Consider the following 15310-nt stretch of genomic DNA (forward strand, 5'->3'; position numbering starts at 1 on the left):
TTGCTGTGTGGTCTTATGAACTCACTTTAAGAAGTGCAATTTCCATTAGTAAAAGTTTCTTGCTCTGTGCCCGCAAGCCACCAGTCGTCCAGCACCTGCTGTGGTGACACAAGGTGTGGTGTTGTAATGAAGCACTTAACTTGAACCTCGTGTACCGGCTCTTTCGCATACATGAAGCAGTACACATATTCAGAGAATTTTGAACAGCTTGCGGCAATAGTGTCACTATTTGTTGTAGCCAAGAGCACATTGGCAGTGCGAGCATTACGCAGAAATTGAGAATGATAAATGTACTTTTCTTTTCAGCAACAGAACAGCGGTGCCACTTGAAAGTGCTGCAGTAAAATGTAGCTTACTGCACTGCCACCGTAAGTACCACACAGTCGCACTTTATTCGGTTGTAACTGGTGAGCACTGTGCCGTCATGCAACATTATACAAATTTACTTTGTCAAAGTTCCGCCCCAGCGAAATGTAATAAGAAAACTCAGCACTTTGGCTCAAGAAATAATCAGTGACCAGCCTCTATAGTAATAGAACATTGAGTAAAACTAGATAAATCTCTTCTTGTAAGTAATACACTGCAAGCTGTAGAGCAGTATACAACAAACTACTTGAAAATGTAAGTGAAGCCTTGCATTGCAGGGTCTATCCACCAGAGCATGCATGACAGCAAACAAACCTGACATGAAAACTTACCACTGGTGAATGAGACATCTGCAAAAATATGCATATATTGTACAAATCATGCACATAACCATATCATCACTTTATGATGTCATTTAAAAGTGCAAGCCATTGTGCCCAATCAAAACACCAGAAGCAAGAATCTTGATATGTCTGACACTCGCCTTTCCAGCAAGGACTTGGTCAATGCACAAGTACCAACCCACACTTGTCGTGCAGTGTCCTAATCCACATGAAGGAAAGAAAAATCAAGGGAAAGGAATTGCTCACTTTAGTTTCCTGTTCTTGAAGAAGCCTTGCTAGCTCCTGTAATTAAAAAAAGACTAATGTTGAGCTACTGTTGAAGTATGTGTAGCTACATAATTTTCACAACATAACGGGAAAAAAATTTCATGCGTTTCTCAAGTTGTCTCCATAAACAACTTATTCACATATTCATAACAATACAGAGCAAGCTACCTCCAGGAAAGGCCATAGCTAGTATAAGAACTGCAGGAAAAAAGTTGCTTGCTTTGTCCAGAGGATGAAACATGAGCAGCAATATACAGTGAGGTTTAGCTCAGCGATTGAGCTTTCTGGATGGAGCTTTTGAATACATAAGACATTAATAAATATGAGAAAAAGTCAAATCGGAGTTGAAGTTAAACTACACCACTTAATAATCTGCCATAAAACATTCAAGCACACACGCAGCATCAGGAGTAGCAGGCACATGGTCACTGCACCACTTTCTTCTATGACACAACAAACTTTCAATGATGCGGTCAATGAATGGCTAAGCACAGATGGTGAAATACAGAACATTTTCAGAAGTTAGTACACATCGTAGAACCATTTGTAGAATATTAGAACACTGTATCTGTTGAAGGAAAATAAAGTCTACTAAGTAAGTCTATGATTGGCCTTTAGAAAGTCATACTTTACTCCTTCATTTCTATAATGAACGAACAGCCATAGGGGCAAGCAGGTAAACATGACAAAGGAAAAATCAATGAAGTCATATCTATGTCGACTCCTGATAATTCAAAGTCAATTAATTTGAATTTTCAGTTAATTCAAAGTCAACAAGCGGTCCTATCAATTTTGAATTTACGTTTATAGGAAAAAATGCTCGATAATTCAAGAAGCCCGTAATGTTGGTTAATAAGAAGTTATTTTCCAGCCAAAAGCCTCGGGACATCCATAATTTTTCAATAAAATGTAGAATTTTTAATGCGCTAAGACAGCCAAGCTTGTCGGATCGCACTGTTGTTGCCATTGGAACTGACCGCAGTGCCATGGTTCATGAAGCAGTCATCTTGTTTAGTCAACGCTGGGGCATCCCATTGATCGCATTGGCTAACTAGGTCTTTCGTTGCGACGTGTCAAGTGCTTCAGCCCCACGCTGGGTTGAAGTCTGGTGTAAGTTAGAACAGTGCGACTGGACTCTGGCGGGAAAGAACGCACGAACACACACAGTGTTGTGCGTGTGTTTGAATGTGTTTGCATGTTCTGCTCTGTCCGCGACCAGTTGCGCTGTTCAAACCTAACATGGTAAACCAACTAGCCCACCAACACACAGTGGGTCGATTTCGCATGTGTTTTCACAGCTGGTTTTGAGTGTTGTCGTAGTGACGTTTGATAATGGCAACTCACAGCCCCTACTAAACGCTTGACCTGGCGACGAGAGTCAAAAGTCTCGAAAGAAGTTGACTAGAGAGATGAACTCAGCGACGGTAGTTTTGGGGCCGTTCTTAGCAATGTCTGTACTGAAAAATTCGTTGCCACGGACAGCAACGTCGATACATGCAGTCTACTAAATGAACAAAAAAATTGTGCACATGGACTACCAATGTTGGTGTGGGTCTTACTCTTGCGCTATGGCTTTCATGTTTTGTTGAAGAGGACAATGCTGAAGAAGCACTTTAACACATGTAGTTGTTGAAAAAGTTGCTAGCCACAGCCAGGTTTTACAAGAGAAGATGGCCGACTATTTTCTTAGAGAACTGCCAAGTTTGAAGCAATAAAGAGGCAGTTTCTGTGTATTTTGCTTAATTGTAAGTTTGTTTATTTCAAAGTTTCTTGCAGTTCCTGTGAAGTTCCTATTGATGGGAGTCGACTGTATTACATACCGCATCCTGTTCCTCTTGGAACTTTCTTAGCTCCTCCCCACTGAGTCCAGGAGGTGGCTGCAGACAGAAGTCTGAAAAGTCCTCATCCCTGCTCTCACTGTCGTTAAAAAAGGCACCGGAGGTATCCTCGCCAATGGAAAGCCTCTTCAGCACTGAAGGTAGTGCATCATCTGCAGAAATGGTTCAAGAACACTGGTAGAACAATGCTGCGCTGGAAGGCAAAAAGAAAATTTTAGCTTGTGCCGAGATTTCACAAAAGTTGACTCCTTGTCAGATGCTTGTACAATACTACTTGTACATGTGAGACTTGCTATGTCAAAGCATGCTGCGATAAAAATAAAACTGCATATACATTCAAAGAGAAATTATGAACAAGAGTATCTCTGCCTTTGATTCAGATAAAGTGCTTCTACAACACATAAAAGTCGCCCCCCACTGCCCTCAAGAAAAAAAGAAAGAGAAGGAGCAGTAAGAAAAAAAGCTAAGCACAGAGAACGAATAAAAAAAGCACGAGAAGTACTTACATGCCCATAAAAGTGTCTTCAGTGAGAAAATGTCTGTCGACAATCAGCCAAATGCAATTCATATTTAGTGATACAAAGACTAATGAATCCTACTCGGTTGCTCACTGGTATAACAATGCTCGAGTTAGTTAATGACACCTCATTATTGTGCAAGAACATAAGGACAGAGATGCAAATATGGAGAAACAAGAATGACAGAGTAAAAATTGAAGCATGTAATAAGTGTTACTTAATAAAATGCTAGTAGTTATTTGCGACTTTTGATATTTCACCTTTTATTTTGGAATGACTCAATGTCCAATTTTGTAAAAAGTCATAATTTCGGCTTTGCCAAAAATGCAAGAACATTCATGTATTTGTTGGATACGTTGCTGCGCACTGGGAATACGAAAATGGTCTGAACTAGTCTAGAGGTCTCGATTATGGCATTTCTCATCGCTACGCTATTGCTGTGGCAAGTCAGAACCAAGTTAATCAGTCAACAACAAACCTCTGCGCCTCCGTTCTATCCTGTCCAGCTTCTTGGGCAGCTCTCTTTTCTGTAACTCCGCAGCAAGTCTCTGCAGCACAGTGAAAAAGGAAATAATTATAAGAAAATGGAGAAACCAAGTTGTGCGACAGTGATTTCTTGAGCACTACAAGATCAGCACAAGAGAAGAAAGAGCAGCGCCGCCTACCAACTGTTTTTTGTGCCTCAATCATACGTACCTAAGCGAATTAAGCTTCGACCCACCTAAAAAGAAGTCCTTTTGTAAAATGAGCACATTTTTGAAGCTGCATAAGCAGCTACACACGCCCTACCATACTTGCTGCAGAAATTTTATTTCTCCCATAAGCAGATATAGTTTTTATTTTTTTTTATTTATTATACCCTCAGGGCCCGAAGGCTTACAAAGGAGAGTGGGTAATACACAAATACAGTGAGCTAAGTTAGAGGCAATATAAAGCACAAAACATTTCCTAATTACACAATGTTAGCTAGGTAACAAAGCAAATAAGTATAGTGAACAGTAATTAGAGACAGGTAAGTTAAAAAAATCCTAACACACAATGTTAACTTAGGTGTTTTTGAACAATACTTTGTTTTTTATACAGGCAATGGAGCCGGGAAGGTGGTTTCAGTTTGAGGCTGTCCGCGGGAAAAATGACTGTGAGAAGGGGTTAGTCCGTGCATGGGGCATCCTGATTTTATTTGAGTGGTCTAAACGAGCAGAAATGTAATGAGGCACTTGAATGAATTCACTTCGTTGTTCAGGGTGATAGAATATTTTATGGAAAAGACACAGACGAAGAACTTTACGACGAGACGCTAGAGATAGTAGGTTAAACCTCAATTTCATGTGTGTGACACTGGAGGTACGGTTATAATTGGATAGTATCTAACGGGCCGCGTTATTCTGAGCTAATTCAACTTTTTGCGTCAGGTTGACTTGGCTTGAATCCCAGAGTGATGCCGCATATTCAAGCTTCAGACGAACCAACGTCTTGTAAAGTAGTAGCTTTAGTGAAGAAGGTGCTCTTGAAAAATTACATCGAAGGTATCCTGATGCCCCGTTAGCGTTGTTGACGACGTAATTGGTGTGAGTGTTCCAGGTAAGGTCAGCTGAAAGGTGAACACCTAGGTATTTATAACATGAAACATTTTCTAGAAAGGAGTTATTAATAGAGTAAGAAGGTAGCTCCTGAGGAGTTTGGGACACATGCATATACTTGCACTTGTTAGTGTTAAGCTCCATGCACTAGGTTTTACACCAAGATATTACAGTGTTTAGATCTGCTTGTAATGTTATGACGTCGTTGTCAGAGATTATTTGACGATAAATTACACAATCATTGGCAAACAAATTGATATGGGAAGAAATGCAAAATGGCAAATTGTTAATATAAATTAGTAAATTAGTAACAGGAGAGGATCCAATACCGAGCCCTGAGGCACACCTGAGTGAATGCTGCTGGGCTCGGAGTCATAATTGTTAGCTGAGACGAACTGGGAGTGGTAAGTAAGGAAAACTTCTAGCCATGTTAGTAGCTCGTCATCTAGGTTAAGCAAGTGCAGTTTATGTAAGAGTAATTTGTTAGAAACTTTATTGAAAGCTTTAGAAAATTCTAAAAAAATACAATCAGAAACAGAGTAGTTGTCGAGACTGAGGTTGAGCTTATGTGTAAAGGAAATTAGCTGTGTTCCACATGAGTAGGTCTTTCAAAAGCCATGCTGCGATTTAGAGAAAAAGGAATTGGACTCCAGGAATTTGCCGAGATTAAAAAAGAGGATGTGCTCGAGAATTTTACATGGAATGCTGGTTAGTGAAATAGGCCTGTAACTGAGCGGGGAATATTTGTTACCGGACTTGTGTAGGAGGACCACCTTCCCAATTTTGAATTGAGCAGGAAGGATACTTTCATTGAGAGTTTGCTGGAAAACTTTCGTTAATATATTTGAGGAATAGGTACATGTGTTAGTTGAAAATTTTGGGCATATTTCGTCACAACCTGGAGCAGAGGAAAGTTTCAGTGATTTTACAAGTTTCTCTACGCCACCCACGTCGATAGTGATAGGCGCCATTGCAACATAGTCAAAGTAGGTGGTGGCAGGTAAGGGAGGGTTAGTGTTCCAGCAAAAGTTGCTTGTAGACGCGGCATTAAGAGCAGCTGCGCACATATGAGTAGGGATATAGCTGTTCCAACAGTGTCGATTAGTGTTAAGTGCTCCCTACTACTCGGATTGATGGTACGCCAAAACTTTTTCGTGTCCTTTGTTAACAGGCGGGGCTATGGTGGGTTGTTGGGCAAAGTCCATGTAGGGCGTGTGACAGTGCATGATATTTAGGACAAACGTGCTTGAAAATGACATGTAGCAGAACGTGATATAGAACACTTCGAGTTTCTCAATAAGACGGGTATTAAAGGCACCATCGAATGACTGGATTAAAGGAGTTTATTACCTCATAGGTCGACAACCGCAAAGGTTTTAGAATTCATCGAGTACGAACGGAGTAAACAGAGATTTGTCGCACGCCGTATTTAGTTTCTCTCTCCTGTCGTCTCGACGAGTGTGCTGGAAGCTAAGCAAACGAGGACTCTATCGAGAAAAGGATTTACCTTGAGCACTTTCTCCCCTCTTCAAAAGCGCGCCTTAATTTCAGTGTGATCCCAAGCACACACGCATGTACGAGCAGTCATGGTAAGAATATAGCTTACGATGCCCAAGTCAATTAATGGCTGTGAATTTAGGTTGTATGGCATGGCTATTGGGGGGTAATGGCATCATTTGCAGAAAGAACAGAGAATGATTTCTACCTGACAGAGAAATAACAGTAAATTCCAGGCCACACGCTGCACAATAATGTTTGGCCCACGTGTTGTCAAAAGCCTCGACCACCGATTGGCAGTGTTTTCTTTTTTCTGATCATGTTGAAAAAAAATGTTGCGGGGACCCTTTAAGCTGAATGTCAGGAGAGACATTCAAAATAAGGTATCACCTGGTCTTCCTCCTGTGCAGCCGCATGTAAGGCAGCCTCCCTCTGCAGCTGTTGTTGCAACTCCAGAGCAACCTTCGCATCGTGTTCTTCTCTGAAAGAGAAAAATAAAAATGAGACATGACAAAAATGTGAACATTCAAGGAAATAACCGTATAGAGTAGTACTTGTATATTAGCACAGATGTTGAAGTATGTGTTACAATCTTGGCATATATAACAAACAAGAAGAAATGGGAACCAGCCACTTTGGGGCCCTCCCTCTTTTGTATTCTGCAAGAATTCAATAAATTCACGGCCTGGCTGGTACAGGTGTAAAATTAAAACAACTGAAAGCACCACTGTTGGCTATAATGACCTCACCTTTCTAAAAGGAGCTGGCCCAATCTTTTGTTTTTACGTTAACATTCAGTCGTCAATACATGAGAAATGAGCCCTATTTGCCATGTGAGTAAGAATGTGACACAACAAATGTATGCTGTGTAATGTAAATATGTGCAAAAACATTTTCATACAGACTTGGGGGAGCAAGTTTTGAAATGAAAACACTTGCATAGATAAAAGTTTAGTCATTTCATTGGCAAAACTAACTCACGCCTGGTTACACAGCATAGCCTCACTAACTTGTCAGAACAGATGCAAAAAAAAATGTATTCATCAAAATGATGACAATTGCTTTTATAATACAGGCAATTCAGTACAATGAGTTATCTACTCATACATGTTAAATCTAGCATACCTAGAATGGCCGGAACACGAAAATGAGTACATAAATACTTTGAGACAACAGAGTAACATATGAAACTGCAGAGTATTGCACACACATGCTATGAAATTCTCCTATAATATTTCAATGACACAAATATGAGGACAATGACCTTGTCTGCTGACGCAGTAATGTTAGACTTAAGAACAAGTTCAGCCACAATGATTACAAACACACATTTGTTGATCGCGCTTTTCTACAAAAGTAGTAGGATTAGTTGGGAAACATGCTCTTCAGCACAGTGTGAAGACGAACGCACACCCTGACAAGGAGTTTTCACCGCTCGGCACTCGTGCGCCTTGTAAGTCAGCTTCACCGCGGGACACAGATCAAGCTAGAGATAGCGTTGGTGTTCACGCGGTGGCGCTACCTGACGGCGAGAGAGCCGTATGGACAAAGCATGGATACGCGCGACAATTAGGAACGGCTTTCTCTAGAACATAAGCAACTTGGAGGCGGGCCGCATTCGGTCGACTTTATCGCGCACGCGGTGAGGAGCACACGGGAGGCGATCCTGCCAGGGCCCGTAGCCAGATATATTTTTCACGGGGGAAGGAAGGGATCAATCGCCCTTCATGTATGTTCGTGAGCGTGTCTGTATTTGTGCGAGCATACATACACTTGCAAAATTGAAAAAAAAAATTCAGGGAAAGAGTTCGAACCCCTTTTCCATCCCCGATCGTTCAAGGTCTAGCCGATTTAGGCGTTCGAACGTGCAGGGAGAAAAAAAATAGAAGTGAGCATCACGAAACAATATTGCGGTCGTATCAAATTTAAAGGCCTTGTTGACGTGATAGGCAAGCTCTATACTGTTGGTCGGCTCGCTTTGGTAGCGTGGGCATAATCCTACCCACGAGACATCGCGCAATGGGCCCCAGAAGGCAAGACGGGCAGGTGGCGTGAGTGGTATACGGTGAACTAGAATGGGAGGAGATTGGCAGGGTGAGGCCTGCGGGCGTTCTTTCTTTGTCTTTTGTTTTTGTTTTGTTTACACGGTAACTGAAATTACCGCGGAAAATTTCCTTCCATAATCTTGCGCTGCTTCATTTTCTCGGGCATTCGTGATGGCCGAGACTGCACACGTGCATTTCGCTCTAACCTGTCGAGAAGCTCTTTTTTCTTTCTGTCAACGCAGATGGTGCGCTTACTCTCTCAGATCACCAGAAGCTGCATGCTCACCAGAGAGTTCACCAGAGGTTGAATGTGCGATTGGCCGTCTGCTTGCCGGCCGTGCACACCCAACGGAACTGGAGCGCTTATAACCATCGCCAATTATCTGCTCCGATTTGCATAGACGCACGCGAATGCCAAGCTCTCCACTCCGGCTTTCCGCTTTCCCGAGAACGGTTTGCTGCCTAGGAAGCTCGTCGAGGCGATTGAAGAGGAACACCATGTACGATATAGCCTGGGTCAAGGGGTACATGCGTACTACCTTAATAAAACTTGTTGTTGGGCTAGTTGGTTATACATCATATACTTAGAAATTTGGCGCAACCTCGACTCACGCAAACACTCACACAAGCACACACACTTACACCAGAGCAACACACACAACACGCAGCGCTCACTACCAACTGTTTATTGCTCCTATCTGACCTTCTTAAATACGTACATCGAAATGCGCAAAGGCACAAACTAACAGAACTGCGCCAGTAGAAAACCAACATGGCGTCACCACACCACAGGAACAAGTAAAAAGTAAAAAAAGTAAAAAAAGTAAAAACAGTAAAAAAGGGGGGGGTTAACACGAAAAGGAGATATAATCGCTAAACCCTCGCATCAAGGAAAGATATTTCTTGTTGATGCAACACCAAGGATGGCTCGCTGACACATAGGACTTAGGTTCACTACCGAGGTACCCACAGAGTCTTGTCTCCAGTTTTTAGACCTCAAGCTACTGTGGGGTAGTGAACACTTTTGTTGGGTCTACCGGCCTAGAGTGAAGAAGGGGCTGTTGCCGTATGATTCTGCGCACTCGAAATTAGTTAAAAGAGGTATTGCTTCGCTTTGTCTGGAATCCTCGTTGATTAAGTCGTGTCCACACCACATGCGTACTAGTTTTTATGAACAGATCAGCCGATTGACGGCGGCGGGCTTCCCTTCGTCGGTCCTAAACGCGGTCACCGAGTCACTACTGCAGAAGATGAAACGTGGAACACAAAGGGATAGAGCTACTTGGGATCCTTCGGGTTCCAAGCTTCAAGTCGTGCCTTACGTGCACAAGCTCTCCCATAATATTAAGAAGGTTGCTGCAAGGCATGGTGTGGCTGTGGTCTTTTCTGCGCCAGAAAAGCTCGCCAAGTTATGTCCGCGTATTTGCAATGGCAAGAGACGCGGTTGCGTGAAAAAACATGAGAATGCCTTCGTAAAATGTTCCATGGGAGTTGTATACTCCATTCCTTTTTCCTGCGGTAACGTGTACATTGGCATTACCGAGCGATGCCTCAATGACCGGCTTAGGGAGCATGCGCTAAAGGTTAAGAAAAACGAGGACAAGTACGCACATCTTGTGTCGCATATTGCCGCATGTGGGTGTGAACCACGATTTTCTGATACAAGGATTCTTGGGAGAAGCTCAAATTTATCAGCACGTTTGCTGTTAGAAGCATATTATATAGAAAAGAATAAAGATTTATGTGTCAGCGAGCCATCCTTGGTGTTGCATCAACAAGAAATATCTTTCCTTGATGCGAGGGTTTAGCGATTATATCTCCTTTTCGTGTTAACCCCCCCCTTTTTTACTGTTTTTACTTTTTTTACTTTTTTTACTTTTTACTTGTTCCTAGTGGTGTGGTGACGCCATGTTGGTTTTCTACTGGCGCAGTTCTGTTAGTTTGTGCCTTTGCGCATTTCGATGTACGTATTTAAGAAGGTCAGATAGGAGCAATAAACAGTTGGTAGTGAGCGCTGCGTGTTGTGTGTGTTGCTCTGGTGTAAGTGTGTGTGCTTGTGTGAGTGTTTGCGTGAGTCGAGGTTGCGCCAAATTTCTAAGTATATGCGTACTACCTACTGCGGTTACGTTTACAACATCGTGCGTCGATGCATGTAAATGCACCGGCTTGACGGAGCCTCAAGGGTAACCACGCTGAAGGAGTCTGAGAAACCGTTTGGCGACAGTGATTCCGTGCTAGCACCCTTCGCGAAAAAGAGAAAGAAAGCGCACGTGGTTACAGAAGCGTGGCTACAAACGCCATCTATTCGAAACACGCCGTGATCCGAACTTATCGCGACCGGCGCGCTCTCCAGTTCGAATCAACGTATACCTGTGTTTTCTCGTGAGCACCGACAGTTCGAGTTACACATATTGGAAAGGGAGTACAATTTTCATTAAACCGGGAATGAATAGGTTTGCTGCCTGAACCCACACCAAGAGGGGCTTAACTCACTGCTGCCTCAGCATCTCCTCGTAGGTACGGCGGATGAATTCAGCCTCTTCTTCCTCCGTGCGCTGCACCGTCTTTGCCACCGGAAGATCGGCTCGCAGGAGCTGGTTGTTTGTCCTGTTCAGGTTGTACCGCTGGTTGACTGCAGAGTAAGTGAACACCAAAACACGAACGCTGGTTTACTTAATTTGCTTTGTTTGTCTTTATAAATGGGTCATACCCACTATCGGCGAATCGAATAAAATAAGGTAAAAAAGGTAGATCGCGTATGCGCGCGCCTGCCTTAATTTAAAGAACATAATGTGCGGAAGAAAATGGAAACCCAAACAAAAGCTTGCAAATCAAAACAGGAAGGTGTGAGGATCGACATACTCTCTTGCGACTGCAGCCGGTACGCCAGGACGCCATCTTCTCGGACGAGCCATTCTTTGCACACTGTAAACAGAGATCAGTGCAGTCTATAAGTGTACCAGGCGGGCCACCGCTTAATAAATCGGGATGATCCCACCTCACCTGGCCACCTTGAGAGAGGGCGCGCGCGCGGCGCGGCAGCCATCAATAAACAGTCCCTTGCTAGCTAGCGTCTCGTGTGGTTGTGTCTTTGCTGAGCGCGTAAAGCAGAACATGGTGTCAGAAGTGTAACAGTCGAACCCTGCGCTGAAGATGGACTGCCTACCACCACCCGAGCCACTTGTACTGACAAATACTCCGGCCGACAACTGGAAAAAGTTCCGCCAACGAATCGAACTCTACTTCAAAGCTACTGAGACCAACAAGAAACGGACGCCAGCACAGAAGGCTGCCATCTTTCTACACGTCGCGGGCCCAGAGGCAATTGAAGTGTTTAACACCCTACCTCTATCAGCAGAACAACGAGAGGACTATGACTCGATCGTCAAAGCCTTCGAAGACTACTGCACGCCTCGGTGCAACGAGACATTCGAGAGGTACGTTCTGCGCAGTCGGCAACAACAGGATGGTGAACCTTTCGAACAGTTTTTGCGCGACATTCAGTTGAAAGCACAGACTTGTAATTTTGGCGAACTTAGGGACTCGATGGTGAGGGACCAGATAGTGTGCGGTATCGTCGACAAGAAGCTACGTGCACGCCTGCTTCAGGAGAAGGACTTAACCCTAGAATCAGCTGTAGAAATCTGCAAAGCCGCGGAACTGGCAGCAACGCAGAACCGGGCTCTTGAAAGCGAAGCGAAAGTGCAGAGAGTCGAAAAAATTGCAAACGCTGCCGGACAGTCTCGTACGAGCGGACAACGTCGACGCTGTGGCTACTGTGGCAAGATTCACGGACCAAGACGCTGCCCAGCGTTTGGAAAAACGTGCACGCTGTGCAACAAAAGAAACCATTTTGCAGCTTGCTGCAGGAGTAGACGCGGCGTTCATGAGTTAGGCGTCGCTGCAACAGAAGATGCACTGGAGGAGTCCTCGGACGCTACCGATGAAGACATTCAAGTTCTCACGGTACAAATCAGAAACGTGTCCAAAAATCAGGATTGGACGGTGGCAGGGGACCTTGCCGGGCACCCGACAGAACTGAAAGTGGATACAGGAGCGCAAGCGAACATATTGCCGTACTCGTACTTTCGCAGGATGCGTTTGCCGACCATGGTGCGGCCATCGACCACAGTACTTACTAACTACGAAGGAAGCAAAATACATCATTTGGGCGTTATCAGTCTGCCACTACGTCTAGGAGAGCAGCAAGAGAATATCAGTTTTTTTGTGGTCAAGAGAGGCAAGCAAGTCCTACTCGGATTGAATGCAGCAGAACGTTTCGGGCTGATTTCCCGCGTTCACGATGTATCTTCAAGAAGTGATGTTAGCACCGACTGGGTCACCGAGTTCCCGGAGTTATTCCACGGTCTGGGCTGCATCCGTAGACCATATTCGCTGGCAATGAAGGATGATGCGCGCCCCACGATCATGCCGCCGAGGAAAGTGCCACACGCACTGCGAGCGCCACTTAAGCAGGAGTTGGCCCGGATGGTCTCGCAGGGCATCATATGCAAAATGGAAGAGCCGTCAGACTGGGTGAGTCCACTTGTTCTTATTATGAAGAAGAATGGCCGCATGCGAATATGCCTAGACCCGCGGTACATTAATCGAAGCCTTAAACGCGAGCATTATCAGCTACCCTCACGTGAAGAAATAGAAGCAGAGCTGGCAGGAGCGGTGATGTTCACCAAGCTTGATGCCAATAGCGGGTTTCACCAGATCCCCTTAGACGAAGACACTTCAAAGATCTGCACCTTTAGCACGCCGTTCGGAAGATACCGATTTTTGCGCCTGCCATTTGGTATCGCGTCCGCCCCCGAAGTATTTCAGAAGGCAATGACGGAAGTGTTTGAAAACCTGCCGGGCACACGCGTATATGTCGATGATATTTTAATTTGGGGTGCATCAAAAGAGCAGCATGATCAACGCCTGCGTGCAGCACTGATGGCAGCGAGAAAGGCTGGCCTGACACTGAACAAAGAAAAGTGTCTGTTCGCGAAGGCCGAAGTTAAATTCCTGGGAGATTGTATCAGCAAAGAAGGAATAAAACCCGATGCTAGTCTCATTGAATGCGTTGCCAACATGCAAAAGCCGTCGAGTAAACAGGAAGTTCAAAGGTTTTTAGGTATTATGAATTACTTTGGCAAATTCATACCTAATCTCTCAAAAAGAACTGACGCCCTTAGGTCATTGATAAAGAATGATGTTGAATTCATATGGGAAGTTCACCATGACAAAGAATGGAAAGATCTTATTAAGGCTTTGACATCGGCTCCAGTGATCGCAGTTTTTGACCCATTGAAGCAAACGAAACTCTCAGCTGATGCATCAAGCTTTGCAGTAGGTGCTGCTCTTCTTCAACTCCATGACCAAGATTGGCGCCCAGTGGGTTATGCTTCAAGGGTGCTCTCAAAGGCTGAAACAAAATATGCCCAAATTGAAAAGGAAGCGCTGGCCGTGACGTTTGCTTGTGAGCGTTTCCGGGAGTTCGTACTGGGGTTATCAGTGACAGTCGAAACAGACCACCGACCTTTGCTTGCTATTTCACAAAAGAACCTGAGTGAAATGCCGCCACGATTGCAGCGCTATTTCTTGAGGCTAATGCCTTTTGATATCAAATTGCAATATGTTCCTGGGAAGCATCTGCTAGTGGCGGACACACTGTCCCGAATTCCAGGAACCCAACCGAGTGACGGAGAAAGCGAACAAGACGTATGCATCCATGCGACTCGCGTGCTAGCCAGCATCGTAAGTGAGAACACGAAGACTGAACTGACCTCTGCAATCCTGGCGGACCCATACCTCAAGCAAGTGGTGGAGGCACTCCAGGAAGGACGACCAGTCTCAGGCGAACTAGCTCCATGTTTGTCAGAACTGTCATATGTTGATGGAGTGCTTTTGCGGGGCAGCAGGGTGGTAATCCCAAAGAGTCTGAGGCGATCCATGCTGCAACGTCTTCATGAAGGCCATTTGGGAATGAGCAAGTGCAAAGCCAGAGCACGCCTTCTGATGTACTGGCCTGGGATGAATGCTGACATCAAGTCACTCATTAGCAAGTGTGCCACATGTCAGCACTTTGCCTACCGGCAACCTTCAGAGCCACTGTTATCGAGGGAAATCCCAACGCGGCCGTGGCAGCGAATTGGTGTCGACCTATTTGACCATGGGGGCAAGCGTTACCTGGTTGCGTACTGTGCCTACTCCAACTACCCAGAAGTGGAACAGTTGCCTCAGTCAACAAGTCAGGTCGTAGTGGACACACTAGGGACCATGTTTGCTCGCCACGGTATACCCATTGAAGTCTGTACCGATGGAGGACCACAGTTCACATCGCGAGAGTTTAGACAGTTTGCAGTAAAATACGATTTTACTCATACCATATCCAGTCCACACTTCCCCAGGGCCAATGGTCTAGCTGAGAAAGGGGTACAGGTCGTAAAGCGCCTCTTGAAGAAAAGTGAGTACGCTGGCGAGGAGTTCTGGGTTGCACTGCTCAATTATCGAATCTCGCCCCTGATAGACGGACGCACACCAAGTCAGCTCCTTATGGGACGGATGCTTCGGGGACGACTTCCAGACTTCTCATCGGCTTCGACATCGTCAGTGCGGAAACATCCACAGGATCACGGCAAAGGCATACCTCTCACACCTCTCTCCGAAGGGGACGTCGTCAGAATAAGAAACGACAAGGGGTGGTTTCCGAAAGCCCGAGTAGAGAAACTTGCTGGCCCTAGATCTTACATAGTCTGTACAGATGAAGGCCGGCGTTATCGAAGGAATCGTCAGCATCTAAAAAGGACGCCCGAACACTTAGACCCACTGGATGACAAGGATGTCGCACCGATAATCCCGTCG

At 44.8% G+C, this 15310-nt stretch overlaps 1 protein-coding gene across 3 annotated transcripts in view; it reads right to left on the reverse strand.

Annotated features, from left to right (window-relative positions):
* The window catches only part of LOC119182368 (uncharacterized), a 74691-nt gene that overhangs the window by 7211 nt on the left and 52170 nt on the right, over nt 1-15310 (reverse strand). The window contains exons 1-8 of one of the 3 annotated variants that reach the window (XM_075888886.1): nt 11459-11638; nt 11318-11380; nt 10949-11087; nt 6801-6891; nt 3812-3881; nt 2798-2967; nt 957-992; nt 699-716 (exon numbers count right to left, since the gene is read on the reverse strand). In XM_075888886.1, the coding sequence (XP_075745001.1) occupies nt 699-716; nt 957-992; nt 2798-2967; nt 3812-3881; nt 6801-6891; nt 10949-11087; nt 11318-11380; nt 11459-11501 (630 nt within the window). In that variant the 5' untranslated portion in view covers nt 11502-11638. Of the gene's footprint in view, nt 1-698; nt 717-956; nt 993-2797; nt 2968-3811; nt 3882-6800; nt 6892-10948; nt 11088-11317; nt 11381-11458; nt 11639-15310 lie in introns of those variants that run through there. The other 2 variants (XM_075888885.1, XM_037433358.2) reach the window with 2 other exon arrangements.

Source organism: Rhipicephalus microplus, chromosome 3 (genome assembly GCF_043290135.1).
Source record: "Rhipicephalus microplus isolate Deutch F79 chromosome 3, USDA_Rmic, whole genome shotgun sequence".
Classification (NCBI taxonomy): domain Eukaryota; kingdom Metazoa; phylum Arthropoda; class Arachnida; order Ixodida; family Ixodidae; genus Rhipicephalus; species Rhipicephalus microplus.